This window comes from Haliotis cracherodii, unplaced genomic scaffold (assembly GCF_022045235.1).
Source record: "Haliotis cracherodii isolate W230 unplaced genomic scaffold, xgHalCrac1.p SCAF_14, whole genome shotgun sequence".
Taxonomy (NCBI): Eukaryota; Metazoa; Mollusca; class Gastropoda; order Lepetellida; family Haliotidae; genus Haliotis; species Haliotis cracherodii.
In genome coordinates, this window is record NW_027266269.1 from 26,556,923 (window position 1) to 26,572,590 (window position 15,668).

The following is a 15,668-nucleotide window of genomic DNA, read 5'->3' on the forward strand; positions in this document are numbered from 1 at the left end:
TAGGGAGAGCCTTCTTATTTTCTTGACCGACGTCGTTTATTTTATAGACAGGTATAACAACACATGTAAGCATCCTTCAAAGAACACACATGCAAATTCGCTGGAGTGAGTGAGTATGTTTTACGCCGCTTTTAGCAATACTCCAGCAATACCATGGCGGAGGACACCAGAAATGGGCTTCACACATTGTAGACATGTCGGGAATCGAACCCGGGTCTTCGGCGTGACGAGCGAACGCTTTAACCACTAGGCTACCCGACCGCTTTGCAAATTGGCCGGAATAAAAATATAGTTTGTTCCAAAAATACTGGAAGAAACTACCTAATGAGTCAAAATATTCACTGGTTGAATATATGAAAATATAGAAAAATTTTGCTAGGTTCTTTCTTTTGCAAGAATTATCCATATGCTGTGACAAAACTCTCATTCGGATAAATATATGTAACGGTTAGATATATTTAGAGAATAACCAACAAGCTACGCGGAATTAAGGAGTGAATGACTGGTGTGCAACCTAAGGATAATCCGTGATTATGAGTTTCGAGTAGGCTAATCTATATATTATTCATTGATATTTTAAGAGGGAAAAATGAAGAATATAGGTGTGAAATATCAACACTACAGAGGAACTTTAATGAAGGTAGCCTATTGTTATAATGACGTCATTTGTGATGTCCGAACAATGGATGACGTCATATCGTATTTTTCTAAACAAATCAACGAACCAATCTCGACACATCAACACCATGGTTGCTTTATCAATTAGTACATAAACGTCGAGCGGGAGTTATATATCGTACAATAAAACACTGCAGGGAGCATAAAACTTGAGGGGCGCAACCCCGAGCGGTTTATTCTCCCTGCAGTGTTTTATTGTACGATAAACAACGACCATGAGTCGTTTATATCTTATATGCGATGTCAACCTTTTGTACAGCCTTATAAAGAATGTCATTAAATTGTACAGGCTTTAAACATTTACCCGTATTTAAATAATGGTGACTCCCTGAATACAATCCGACCTCGACAATGTCGGACAAGTCCATTTTATGGATAGGGGGGTTAAGTTTCGCATTCTCACAATTTTCACGTCGATTATCCGTACAATTTCTCCCAATACCGATTGTCATATCTCTCCCAAGTCTGGGTGCGATCGTTTAGCCCATGTTGTTTGTCATCTGTTGTTCAGCTGCGGCTATGGCGAACAACTCACTGACACTTCCCTTTCAAATATAACGTCGTCCAATTTGCGACGTCATCAAATTGCGAGCGCATGTTTGAATCACCAAAAATGACGTCATGACAGAACAATGTTTATCGCGAAATAATCCTAGCTTCGTTCTTAATTTTTCTTTGCGATATATCGCTTAGCTGTCTTTTATTGGATTGCTTGGTTTGTTGTTTAACGCCGCACTCAGCAATATTCCAGCTATATGACGGCGTTCTGTGTAAATAATCGAGTCTGGACCAGACAATCCAGTGATTAATATCATGAGCATCGATCCACGCAGTTGGGATCGATGACATGTATCAACCAAGTCAGCGAGCCTGACCACCCGATCCCGTTGGTCGCTTTTTACGACAAGCATAGTCACGTTTTACGGCAAGCATGGGTTGCTGAAGACCTATTTTACCCCGGAATCTTCAAGGGTCGTCTTATATTGGACCAGACACTGGGACAGCCGCGATTACAGTGTACCTCTATGACAGACAGTAAGTGTCGTTTTTCTTATATACATAGCACAGGTGATGTTTATGTTTATAACAACGCCCCTGATCATGCGGGACCTGTGAAGATCCGGGGTAGAATAGGTCTTCAGCAATCCATGCCTGCCTTAAAAGGCCGCTAACGGTATCGGGTGGCTCGCTGACTTGTTTAATGCAAGTCATCGTATCCCAAATGCGGGGATCGATGATCATGATGTCAATCACTGGATTGTCTGGTCCAGACTCGATTATTTACAGACCGCCGTCACATAGCTGGAATATTCCCGAGTGCGGCGGTAAACAACAAACAAACAAACAAAAGTATGCGGATTGATTACAAAGAATATGTTAGTAGCAGTTTTCTTATTTTGTTTGTTGTTTAACGCCGAACTGTTAAACGCCAATATTCCAGCTACAGGACGGCGGTCTGTAAAATGATCGAGTCTGGACAAGACAATCCAGTGATTGATTTTGAGAAGAATGATCTACGCCGTCGGGTATGATGAAACACAATCAGCGAGTTACCGAGACTGACAACATGGCCGGGTAGCCTAGTGGTTAAAGCGTTCGATTCCCGACAGGGGTACAATGTATGAAGCCCATTTCAGGTGTCCCCCGCCGTGATAGTGCTGGAATATTGCTAAAAGCGGCGTAAGACCACACTCACTCACTCACTCACTCTTACGATCAGCCGCAGGCGAGGTTGCCGGGGATCTGTACTAACGTGGAATCATCACAGGGTGCAGCGCTCGTGAGAGTTGGCGATGATAAAACATTGGCTAATTATTCAAAAGGAAGAGAATGTTGGGTTATTATGCAATACTATAGAAAACCTTGTTAATTGTGTTTCTCACCGTAAAAAAACAAACCGAATGGGGCACTGGTGTGTGCATCGGTTGAAAAATAACTCCCATGCTTGTATAGTCAAACTATGGTCAAGACTGTAATAGTATGCAAAGTGAATTTGCAAGGGTTAAAATGCTCTTTATAGCCCTGGGCTTTGGAACGCATTATGGGTTAATGGCGGTCCTGAAGGAAATGGAACCCAATTTGATTTAGATGGAGTCGTTTTGATGTTGTTCCTGAATTTTGGACATATGCGGTGAATCAAACTGGTTTTATGTTTCATAACCGCAACTTCTCAATGATTAGAACAAGCGTATGATCTTGCTGACGTCACTTTCTGCTAACGCTTGGTGGCATGTGTCGAAATGTGATAACGAACTAGGCTCCGTCTATAATGAAGGTCAGGCAAGGGGCTAATCAGAAAATGGACACACGATTCTTGTCTTATTACTTGGTAATCTGAGGTCAATGAGCTACAGGAAGCTCAACATAGCGGTGGGAAAGAGGTGAAGGTCATGTAAATGATGCTTTGGACGTCCGTTGAAGCATGAAACAATATTATGTTTATAGCGTGTTTTACAACGAACGACTATCTTGTTGAGGAGATTAATTACACAACCTTCTGGGATCGTCTCCTTGTTCAGATATTCATATCTGGCACAGAACCAATTATTTTGCGTCAAGTAGTGAAAGTGGTGAAAGCGTCACTCGTCATACCGAGGATCAGGTTCGACTCCACCACGAGAAATGTTGCTATAAACCGAGTTTGACTGACTGACTGACTGACTGTATGACTGTCTGACTGACTGACTGACTGACTGACTGACTGACTGTCTGTATGTCTGTCTGTCCCTCTGTCTGACTGACTGACTGTCTGTATGTCTGTCTGTCTGTCTGTCTGTCTTTCTGACTGTGACTGTATGACTGACTGTCTGTCTGTCTGTCTGACCGACTGACTGACTGTCTGTCCGACTGACTGACTGACTGACTGATTGTCTGACTGTCTGACTGACTGACTGACTGATTGTCTGACTGTCTGACTGACTGACTGTCTGTCTGTCTGTCTGTCTGACTGACTGACTGACTGACTGTCTGTCTGTCTGTCTGTCTGTCCGACTGACTGACTGACTGACTGACTGATTGTCTGACTGACTGACTGACTGACTGATTGTCTGACTGACTGACAGACTGACTGACTGACTGACTGACTGTCTGTCTGTCTGTCTGTCTGACTGACTGACTGACTGACTGACACCCAACAATATTCCAGCTATATCACGGCGGTCTATAAATAGTCGAGACAAGACCAGACAATCCAATGATCATTGATATTAGTGCTTACGCAATTGGGATACGATTACATGCATCAACCAAGTCAGCGAGCGCAACCACCCGATCCCGTTAGTCGCCTCTTACGATAAGCATTGGCTTCTGAAGATCAATTCTACCCCGGATTTTCACGGGGGTGTATATAGGGTGAACGAATCGGGCTTTTAGTCTTGAAGCACAATGCATGTCACGATCATGACACCGGAATTGTTGCCAATTCGGGAATCGAATTGTCGTGATGAAACATCGCTTCTACAGCTGGGCCTACCGCTACCATCGTTAAAGACAGGGCTGTAGAAGGAGCGCCCCTCCTTCCCCTCCCTACAATTGGGAGAAGAAAACACCACGCGATGATCCTTTACTCGTCTCCTTGCTGATAATTGGGTATGACAGATGCTGCGACCAGTATTGATCCAGAGAGGTTTTACCGCATTTATACGACACACTAAAGTAGGTAGGGAATACTTCGTTATGCTTGCTTGACTAGAAATGTCGGAATAGGTGATGTCGGGAGTGATGGACGAGATGTGTTTGAGTGTGTGTGACACTGTGTGTGTGCATGTGAGTGCGCGTGTGCATGTGCGTCCGTGCGCGCGTGTGTGATTGGATGCGTCCGTGCGTGTGTGTATAACTGTTTGCATGTGCGCGAGTGTGTGTGTGTGCGTGCATGCGTGTGTGCGTGTGTGCGTGTGTGTTTGTGGAGATAGGGTTGGGAAGATGTAGTTGAATATAAAGATTATGGGAATAGTATCGGAAGTATGGCGTGGCGTGGCGTGGCGTGGTGTGGTGCGGGGTGGCGTGGCGTGGCGTGGCGTGGTGTGGTGTGGTGTGGTGTCGTGTGGTGTGGTGTCGTCAGACTTGGTGCGGCGTGGCGTGGCGTGGCGTGGCGTGGCATGGTGCGACTTGGCGTGGCGTGGCGTGGCGTGGCGTGGGGTGGCGTGGTGGTAATGTGGCGTTGCGGTGTCGAAGGTGTGGCGTGGCGTGGCGTGGCGTGGTGTGGCGTTGGGTGTGGTGTGGTGTGGCGGGTTGTGCCGGGGTGTTGCGGGTCGTGGCGTGAGGTGGCATGGCGTGGCGTGGCGTGGCGTGGTGCGACTTGGCGTGGCGTGGCGTGGCGTGGTGGTAATGTGGCGTTGCGGTGTCGAAGGTGTGGCGTGGCGTGGCGTTGGGTGTGGTGTGGTGTGGCGGGTTGTGCCGGGGTGTGGCGGGTCGTGGCGTGAGGTGGCATGGCGTTTCCTCCCGCGCAGTGTTATTATTAGCATCGTGGTTCTGAATATCGATCAGTTGACGGAGAATATTTCAGGACGACCCGATACCAAGGGGGGTAACTCCCTGAATAGGCGAACCATTTCTCGAACACAACTCTGATTATTTAAATAAACTCTTTTCCACGGACGTGATTACAACGCAGATTTATGTTGGCGAAAATAGCAATGCTTCTGTGGCCTCCAACTGGGGAGGGAGGAGCAGAATGCGAATTTCAACCTCGTTAAGAACGTTTCGTAATCAACCCTCCCTACTCCATTGAAGATCAACGAGTGGGTCGTGTTCCTTCGCAATCAAAATTGTCTCAGACCGGAAGTAGCAGCCACTCCATTACATGTCACGTGCCACAATTGAGCAATGAAACACGCATAGGCTGCTTGTCCACGAGGGGGCGCTTGGAGATAATGACAAATTGATTTACATCAGCAATTTAATTTCAAGGACGAGCGCGCCTGAGATATATCAGATGAAGGAAGAATTTGGAGCAATCTGATTGGTCCCTGGAGGGTCGAAAGCAGGGAGAAATCATTATTCAACGTATGTCCGAAGGGCAGAGAGTTTATTTGAATCAGAACGAGGTCGTGGGTTGTTAGTTACGCCATTGCCGGTGGTGAAGTGTACAGACGTGAACTTGCGAGACTCACGAGACTTTGTAATCAAAGGTGATATTACAATATTGGCTACCATAAATCGCCATCTGGTGACAGTTTTAGAGGCACATTAGCCAAACTTGCAATCAAAGTTCAATAGAACTTTTTCATGCCGTCGTTTCTCGTCGTTTTCGAGCCGCGTGTGGCTGTGATTCTGTTCCTCCTCGTAACACCATTAGGACCTCGGCGATTACTGGCTGGAGGGCCATTTTGGAAAACGCTTCGTGCACGTGACTATCACATGACACATACTACAAAATTAAAATGATCACAGTTTTCACTATCGAATATTTCGGCCAATTGAAGCGTCTGGCATTGGAGTGATACCAGTGTTATCGGCGTGAAAGTAAGCGGGTGAGTCAGAAGGTATGGAGAGTGATGGGTGATGCATGACAGTGAGTTGCAGAGTTGAAATGGTACCACGAGCTCCCCCCATTCATCACGTGAAACATGTCACTAACCTACTTCGTTTTTCTTTGCAAGCTAAGTAAACATTTATCACCTTCTTCGTTCGTGTAAGTCTCAGATTCAGAAATGTGGTTTCACGATCGGTCGGATATAGAAAAATAAAGGAGAATTCAAGGACATTTTGCTCGTGAATTGCAAAGTCATCATATTTATCGAGGTTGCAGCAGTTTGGGGATAATTCTTAATTCCTGATGATTTTCGTCATCGACAAATTCTCCTGGGTCTGGTAAAACGCGGGAATGCTAAAAATGGATCGACAGGATAAAACGTCCAGCACGTCGGGAGCCGAGAACAGACACCTGTGCCAGCCACATAAAGAATATCCCCAGCGTCACAGCAATGGACCGTTATATAATTCGTCCCATTCACCACAGGAAATGGTTCAATATTGTTATTTCGTCCCATCACGGGAACAAAATAAGGGAAATAAAATATAACGAGAGGTAGTCCAAAATAGAATTTCTTCGGTTATTTGAGCAAATTTGAATCGACAATGGGTTTAATAGGAGGCCAAAATATCCACTGATGGAAGAATGATAAAAAACAAAAATAGAAACAATAAAAGAAAGCTGTGTGTGGGTGAGTGAGTGAGTGAGTTGGGTTTAACGCTGCTTTTAACATTATTCCAGTTATATCACGGCCTGCCCACGAAAATAAACTGAGGGGCAAATGACTTTTTTTTAACTATGCTTTTTATGCAATTGCAAATTGAAATGAATGTTGTTAAATTTGAATATGCTAATTTGACCATCACTCATTCCAACAACAGTTTGTAAAAAGTAATCTGTGGGTCAGTAATTGTATATAATAATAACTTGGTTAGGTGAAGACAGGGGTAAGAAATGAATTTTCATCCTCATGCCCCCTACCATATTTGAAATGTTGTAAATATTGTCCGAAAAAACACATTCATTTATTTTCATAGATAAGATGTCTAAGATACCTGTCAACAGCTGAGTATAATGATGTTTCAAAAAACCAATTATGTATTGAATTATATTTTATAAGATAAGACCATGTAGAGGTATTCTGTGAGTGCTTACTAAACTCAAGTACAACTAACTTTAGATATTTTCACTTGGACCGCCTCCGTGGTCTAGTGGTAGAGCGTCCGCCCGGAGAGCGGAAGGTTCAGGGTTCGATCCCAGTCCGCGTCATACCAAAAGACGTAAAAAGATGGTTTTTGTTGTTATTCTGTCTGGCGCTCGGCATAAGGGGCTAAAACAAGGACTGGTCGGCTCGGAGTCAGTATACTGTGTCTGAGTGGGGTATTCATGTTAAAACTGCGGCATGGTATCTCAGTGAGTAAGCACTATAAATCGGCATCAGTCCGGACTAGTACAAGCAGCCACACACACACACACACACACACGTGCATGCACGTCGCTATATAAGTGCAATAATCTTGGACGCGACGTTAAGCCCAATTTCAATTGAAAATCAAACATATGATGAAATCAACTGAGCGATATAGTTTCGTTTGCTCCTCAGTTTATAACTGTTTGTTTGTTTGTTGTTTAGCGCCGCACTCAGCGATATTCCAAGCATATGACGGCGGTCTGTAAATAATCAAGTCTGGACCAGACAACCCAGTGATTGGCATCATGAGCATCGATTCTCGCAATTGGGATCAATGACATGCATCAACCAAGTCAGAGAGCACGACCACCCGATCCCGTTAGTCGCCTTTTACGACAAGAAACTGTTTATTAGACAGTCATATTTTCCCGAAGGAGCAGGTGTTGGATAATATAAAATATATATTTCTGGAAGATAAAAACGACGTAAAATGTGTTCATTTATCTCTCAGACACAGCCATCTTTAAGGAATAATATGATGTCATGATACCATATCTTCAATTTCAAATTCGTTATAAATCGGTTCTTGGAACAAGGAATTACCATCCGCTTATTCAACGATGCGCGATAATGGGACTGAATATTCCCTATGCTATAAAATAAATCGAAACGTGGAACATTAATCATAAAATCATACTAAAAATAAACCGCATTCGCAAGAATCATGCTGAATGTGTGCTTTAGGTGGTAATTTGCGGCATTAATAATTCCCAATCAAAAATGTATTTTTTTTCAGTACGGATCCAATATTAGAGACGTCGACATCTTAACACCCTCAATGCACTGCTATTGATAGAGGATCATCGCAACGAGTTTTACCCAAACACATCCCCAACCTCTGGAACATCTGGAAATTATTCATAGAAGTCGAAACACGCGGCTATTGCAATTTTAAAGAATGAAATACATTAGCGGAATAAACAATAGTGACTTGACGCAATGAAGGCCATTAGAACACTGTTTGTTAAACATTATTGAATAACTAATATGGTTGAGTTGTCGTTTTAGCGTTTGTCCCCAAGCGATAACATGTCAGTTCGAATCCTTCAAGGATCTCCCTGGACTGATCACGCTATCAGATCACCATCAAAACTGATTGGCAAGTTGGTAGTGATGAATATATGTATAAATATTTGAAAAGATCCTTAAAATAAACTCCCTAGAAAGTCAAGGCTGTTGTTATCTCTCTGCCCTTTAGCCCCTAATTATCAGCCCTTGCTTCACATTAGGTACGACACTTATTTTGGGTGATTATTTTGACAAGGCATTGGTACGTAGTTTGACACGGGGACATCCATTAACAGATTGTCAGCTGCACAGAGAGAGATTGTAGGCTATCTGCCAGGTTTGTGAGCAAGTGACAGTATAAATGAGACTATTTCTACTCCAGTGCTCAATCTGAGATGTCAGAAATGAATGCTGACTTACATGTGTCTGAAAAGTATTATTGTGTAATAAATATGGATGGTGATGTGATAGAATCTCATTACAGACTCGGGCGACTTGATGCTCCGCTACAGTATTGGGTATACGTTATCATCACTTGGAGAACCTCCTCCAGAGTTGCATCTAACGTCTGGAGCATCATTACTGCTGCAATTCTTTTTGGAAGTCCTTTTTTGGTTTTGATTTTTGGTTGTGTAACGACACTCAGTACTCAAGTTAAAAATCAGTGACTTTGAAGTAATGGAGTCCTAGTCAGACAAACCAGCTCCTGATATAACGAATTATCACTTTTACGAGTATTACTCTCCGGTTATGGGTGTTATTTCCCGAATATTAGAGTAGTAATTACGAATATATACGAGTATGTCGAGGTTGTCGAGTATGACGTTCGGTTTATTACCAGTATATATTCCCTGTTATTACGAGTATTTCCCCAGGTTATGTAGAGTTAAAATTCCCGCTTATTACGAGTATCTATTCAAGGTCATTTTTATAATTCAAACAAAGTAATCATAGTATTAAGGAATATTACATTCTGGTTATATCGAGTACGAATTGCCGGTTATTACGAGTATTTATTCTCTGTTACCACGATCCTAAATTTCCTTTCATTTCGAATATCTTGTTATTTTGTGTATTTCTTCCCTGCTTTCATGTTATTATGACAATGCATCAATATTTCTTACAAGTATTGACACTTGCTTATTTAGATTTTAATTCATGGTTATTGTGAGTAAATTATACCTGTTATTACATTTGTTTGTTTGTTTGTTTGTTTGTTGTTTAACGCCACACTTAGCAATATTCCACCTATATGATGGCGGTCTCTAAATAATCGAGTCTGGGACTAAAATCCACACAATTGGGATACGATGACATGCATCAACCAAGTCAGCGAGCCTGACCACCCGATCCCGTTGGTCGCCTCTTACGAAAAGCATGGGTTGCTGAAGACCTATTCTACTCCGGATCTTCACGGGTCTGTTATTACAGTGACAACACCCGTTACTTTCCACATGAAATTCAACTGCCGGAGAAAACTAGCTTTTGGAGTTATTTTCCGACTTGAGTCATCAGAAAGTTTGACTGTAATAACGTGTTGTGCTCACCAAGTCCAGGATCTGGGTCAAGGTCAAACCGAGGCCGATGTCCACTGCGTCAGCGGCGCTGTAAACAGGTCTCACTGAAGTCTCGTACTCATCCGTGAGTTCTCGCATTAACCGCTGTTCGTTGGACATCTTCCTCTGTTCTGGGAAATAATCATCCTGCCCTGAAACGAGATAACACCGTACAACAGGGGCACACGGGGCACAGGGGGCACGGGGGGCACAGGGGGGACAGGGGGTACGGGGGGCATTCACTGGCAGCTCCACATTCACTGTCTGAGGTGAGGTGAAATGGGGTTTAACGTCGCGTCCAAGATTATTGCACTTATATAGCGTACGTGTGAGTGTGTGGCTGCTTGTACTTGTCCTGACTGATGCCGAGTTATAGTGCTAGCCCACTGAGATACCATGCCGCAGTTTAACATGAATACCCCGCTCAGGTGAGGTGAGGTGAAATTGGGTTTAACGTCGCGTGCAAGATTATTGCACTTATATAGCAATGTGCATTCACGTGGGGTGGGGTGTGTAGCTGCTTGTACTAGTCCGGACTGATGCCGAGTTATAGTGTTAGCTCACTGGGATACCATGCCGCAGTTTAACATGAATACCCCACTCAGACCCAGTACACTGACTCCAAACCGACCAGTCCTTTAATTCCGAGCGCCAGACATGGTAACAACAAGTACCATCTTTTGACGTCTTTCGGTATGACGCGGTCGGGGATCGAACCCCGAACCTTCCGCACTCCTGGAGGACGCTCTACCACTAGACCACGGAGGCGGTTCCACATTTATTGAGCAAAATGTGTTAACATGCTGGAAACAAATTTACGTCCCTTGTTCCATGACTAAAACGCTTTTAGTGTTTATGTTTTTATTCTAACACATGAACAAATACATCTTCTGAATGTGTATATAGATATATGATCAACAGTTATGGTATAAGAGAGAGAATTCATGGGTGGCAAGTTCTTTAGTCTGAGGAACACAGCGTTTCGGAGTACAGTAAACTACGGTTCTAACGAACACGCTTATAACGAACTGACGGATATAACGAACTTACTTTGTGGTCCCGACTACTGGCTGTAGTCATGCTGTATATGTACTTATAACGAACTACGGTTATAACGAACTGACGGATATAACGAACTTACTTTTTGGTCCCGACTACTTGCTGTAGTCATGCTGTATATGTACTTATAACGAACTACGGTTATAACGAACTAAAATTAGTAGTCCCTTTGAGTTCGTTATAACCGTAGTTTACTGTATATGCTTACTTCTTCATCAGGTTTATTCACCCGGTGAAGGAGTAGGTAAAACGGGAAATGTCGGTGGTACGATCCACTACCCGCGTCTTATCAAAAGAGGGGGGCACGGGTGGCCCAGTCGTCTAAGGCGCCGCGATTCGCTGTGCAGAGTTGCGTCCCTTGGGCACGCCAGAAACCTATGATTGTGGGTTCGAATCCCGGTTCGCCCCGATTATGTTTCTAGGTTTGTCAGCACCATACCCGTGCTCGTTGGTTTCACCGAAGTGGTAAACGTCTGAGACCTGCATCACTTCGGGCTTTCCTCCCACATTAAGCTGACACGCTGTGATATAACTGGAATACTGTTAAAAGCGGCGTTAAACCCAACTCACTCACTCACTCACTCTTATCAAAAGAAGTTAAAATATGGGACTTGCTGTTACCCTGTCTGGCATTCGGCATGAAGGGCATAGAACAAGGACTGGTCGGCTCCGAGCCAGTATACTGTGTCTGAGTGGGGTATTCATGTTAAACTGCGGCATGGTATCTCTGTGAGCTAGCACTATAAATCGGCATCAGTCCGGACTAGTACAAGCAGCCACACAGTAACAAGCATGCACGTCGCTATGTTAGTGCAATACTCGTGAATGCGACATTAAACTCATTCATCTTACCTATTAGTGTGAATGTTGACTGAAAAACTTATGCTTCCTCGAACCGAACATGGCTTCCACAGATCATGTTACAACAACTGATCATGACGCAATACTTGTCCTTTCGTGACGCAGATATGTCCCAATTTTGTATATTTTAATGTTCTTGTGTAAAGTGAGTCAATATATAATAATAATAATAATAATAATAATAATAATAATAATAATAATAATAATTATAAGTATAATAATTGATGATGATGATGATGATGATGATGATGATGATGATGATGATGATGATGATGAAACATAAACACCTCATCCTTCTTGGGCACACTCAAGATCCCTTGAAGTTAGTCGACTGTCGACATCAATGAAGCTGATATTGTTGCAAGTAACAGAGGAACTGCAGGAGTTAGCGAGAGTTATATGCTATTCATTCAGCACCATGGTCGGGAACACCAGAAATGGGATTTGCACATTGTACCCTTAGGGGGAATCGAACCCGGGCAATCGCCGTGATATAGCGAACGCTATAACCACAAGGTTACCCAACCCTCCCGAGCTGAAAGATGATCACAGACCTAATTTGCTGGTTTGTTGTCTAACGCCGCACTCAGCGATATTCCACCTAGACGGCGGTCTGTAAATAATCGAGTGTGGACCAGACAATCCAGTGATTGACATCATGAGCATGGATTCACACAATTGGGATCGATGACATGTATCTACCAAGTCAGCGAGCCTGACCACCCGATCCAGTAAGTCGCCTCTTACGACAAGCATAGTCGACTTGTACGGCAAGCATGGGTGTCCGATGACCTGTTCTACCCCGGATCTTCACGGGTCCTAATTATAAAACTGTATGTGAAAACATCCATTCTGAAGAAGTTATTTTGCTTCTTTGTTTCGTTTGCGCTCACAGGAATTGGTATAAAAAAGATTTGCATATACGAAGTGTTCGTGTCTGAACAAACTCAATCTTTTATGTCTTTATATGTCTCCCATGAAATAGAAAAGTCCACGCAGTTCAAAGTTAATCTAAACGTGAACCCGTGTCGGTGGTTTCAAACAACATGGACTAAGAATGAATCCACACACCAAACATTTTGATTCTGTGACTGATACTTTTTGAGATGCACGAATGGACTCCGTGGAGGAATAACCGCCAGTGTGCCATGAATGTCCGAAAGTCGGCTCGGAACACCAGGCTCTCGTCAAAGTTGTTGCTCATGGTGTCAATCACTGGTTTGTCTTGTCCAGAGTGGACTTTTCGCGGAGTCAAAGAACACTGGTATACAAGTATTATACACGTATGTCGGCCCTGGTACGGTGTTTGAAAACGGGACCACATCCTAGGCCACCTACCAGATTCTGCTGAGTGTTTCACTTAGGGTTTTTGAATGAGTGAGTGAGTTGAGTTGGTATACTACAGTAACGTTACGGCGTCACGCGGGAGAAATTCAGGTCTTAGACATCTAAAACCTTTGTGAAATCAACGAGCACTAACCGAGGAGCAGCGGATCTTGGTGCGAACAAGGGAGGCAACTCCGCATAGCGGCCACCTGTGTCTTGGGTATACTAGAATAAGATATCGATCACAATTATTGCGCTGTGTGATTCCACGTACTGGGAAATCGCTTACACAGCTTATACTCGAACCTTTCAAAAACCCGGCTACCAGTCGATAGATTTCCACTGAATGACAAATTTACACTCTCTAAATTTGCATGTGTAGTGGAGCATTCAATCAATTTTGAAAATCATCAAAAATTACCCAGACGATTTTCAGTTCATTTGTCGTATAAGTCAAAGTTGATATTTAAATTACCGATAATCAGGTTGGGTATTGGAACGTGAAATATAGAATAAAAACCGTCGATGAAAACCCCCGTCTCCTTCGGGGGCTTAACCCGCATCGGCTTGGCAAATTTGTTATCTCATGAATACATAACGCTCCAATTGATTCTCTCTTAATCTTACAGCAGGTGTTGCCAAATAGAAAACTCGACGGGGAATGTGTTAAAGTCATCAGCAGCCATGACAGAGCCGACATATGGATTTCAGCTTTTTTATCACTCAATGCGACATATGAATGCAGCTGCTCGCAAGGAGAGGAAGCAATTGAAAGGGAAGTCAAAAGTATTGCAATGAAACAGTCACAGGCCATGTCTTAAGATAATCGATTTCGTTTTCGTTAAAATTACGTTTCGTTAGAGTGTTAATACAAGATACGATTTATAAAAAAAATCCAAACAAATGGCTTAACTGCCTCAAAAGAAAGAATACACTCATGTTTGATGGTGGTTTAAATGGAAAAAAAAAATTTAATGCTAAACGGTTATTCGATTGTGAAATATTTGTTTGTTGTTTAACGCCGCACTTAGCAATATTCCAGCTACATGATTGCGGTCTGTAAATAATCGAGCCTGGACCAGCATTCAGTGATTGACATCATGAGCATCGATCCACGCAATTGGGAAGCGATGACATGCATCAAACCAAGACAGCGAGCCTGACCACCCGATCCCGTCAGTCGCCTCTTACGACAAACATAGTCGCCTTTTAAGGAAAGCATGGGTTGCTGAAGACCTATTCTACCCCGGATCTTCACGGCTCGAAATAACATAGTTGTGTTTTAGACCTTTAGTTTGCAGTGTTTCGGCGACTGCTTTCACCCATGAACCGTGTGCGACCATAAAATTTGCCAGGGCGTCGTTGGAGGCTCAAAGGAGGCAGAATGGTTGCCTAGGTCGTTCCAAGGTGGTACACAGGAGGTTCAGACATCGCCATGGACGCCATGGTCGCCGTGAAGTTTTGAACATGTTCAAAACAGTCGCACAAAGGTCGCCGAGGAGGTTGGTTGCTCAAAGGTGGCTCAAAGGAGGCAGAAGGGAGGCACAAGCGTTGCCGTTGTTGCATGTTCATGATTTGGTGAAATCCAGATTCCATGTGTATACTTTCTGTTGCGCGGCAATTTGAATTATGTTAAATTATATACTAAGCAGTATTTGTTTCAAGATGAAAGGTGAACTTGTTTACGTTATAGCCATCGTTTTAAAATTTGTTCATTGTATTACATTTAGTTACAATTACTTTCTCTATCTTTGAGATGTGTTTTACCTCTTTGTACAATTTTGTGAGTAGATATCGTTCAGGGAAGATCATCGTTTAGTAATTTAAAACAAATAAATAATGGTTGATCGCATTTATTTGGTGCGCATTAAAGTCTCGTATTTTATTTGAGCCGTATTTTATTTGTGTTTTACAGTAGTAAAGAAACCATATAAGTAGTAATTTATCATTTAATGTTGATGCATCCGTGTGTGAAAACAATTCAGTGAATAGATATTTGTAAAATAACTCGGTGAATAGATCCTTATAAAATAACTTTGTCCTTTTGACTTCTGTGGATAAGATTTTAAAACTCATACACGTCACTGTCCATTGCATGCATTGGGCTAACTGTACTGTCCATTGTACGCATTAGACTAACTGTACTGTCCATTGTACGCATTGGGCTGAATGTACTGCCCATTGTACGCATTGGACTAACTGTACTGCCCATTGTACGCATTTGGCTAACTGTACT

At 43.1% G+C, this 15,668-nt stretch overlaps 1 protein-coding gene across 1 annotated transcript in view; it reads right to left on the bottom strand.

Annotated features, from left to right (window-relative positions):
- LOC139460658 (neuronal acetylcholine receptor subunit alpha-10-like) overlaps positions 1-15,668 on the bottom strand; it is a 100,003-nt gene that overhangs the window by 44,117 nt on the left and 40,218 nt on the right. The window contains exon 2 of the mRNA XM_071242129.1: positions 10,178-10,338. Coding sequence (XP_071098230.1) covers positions 10,178-10,338 — 161 coding nt within the window. The remainder of the gene's footprint in view (positions 1-10,177; positions 10,339-15,668) is intronic.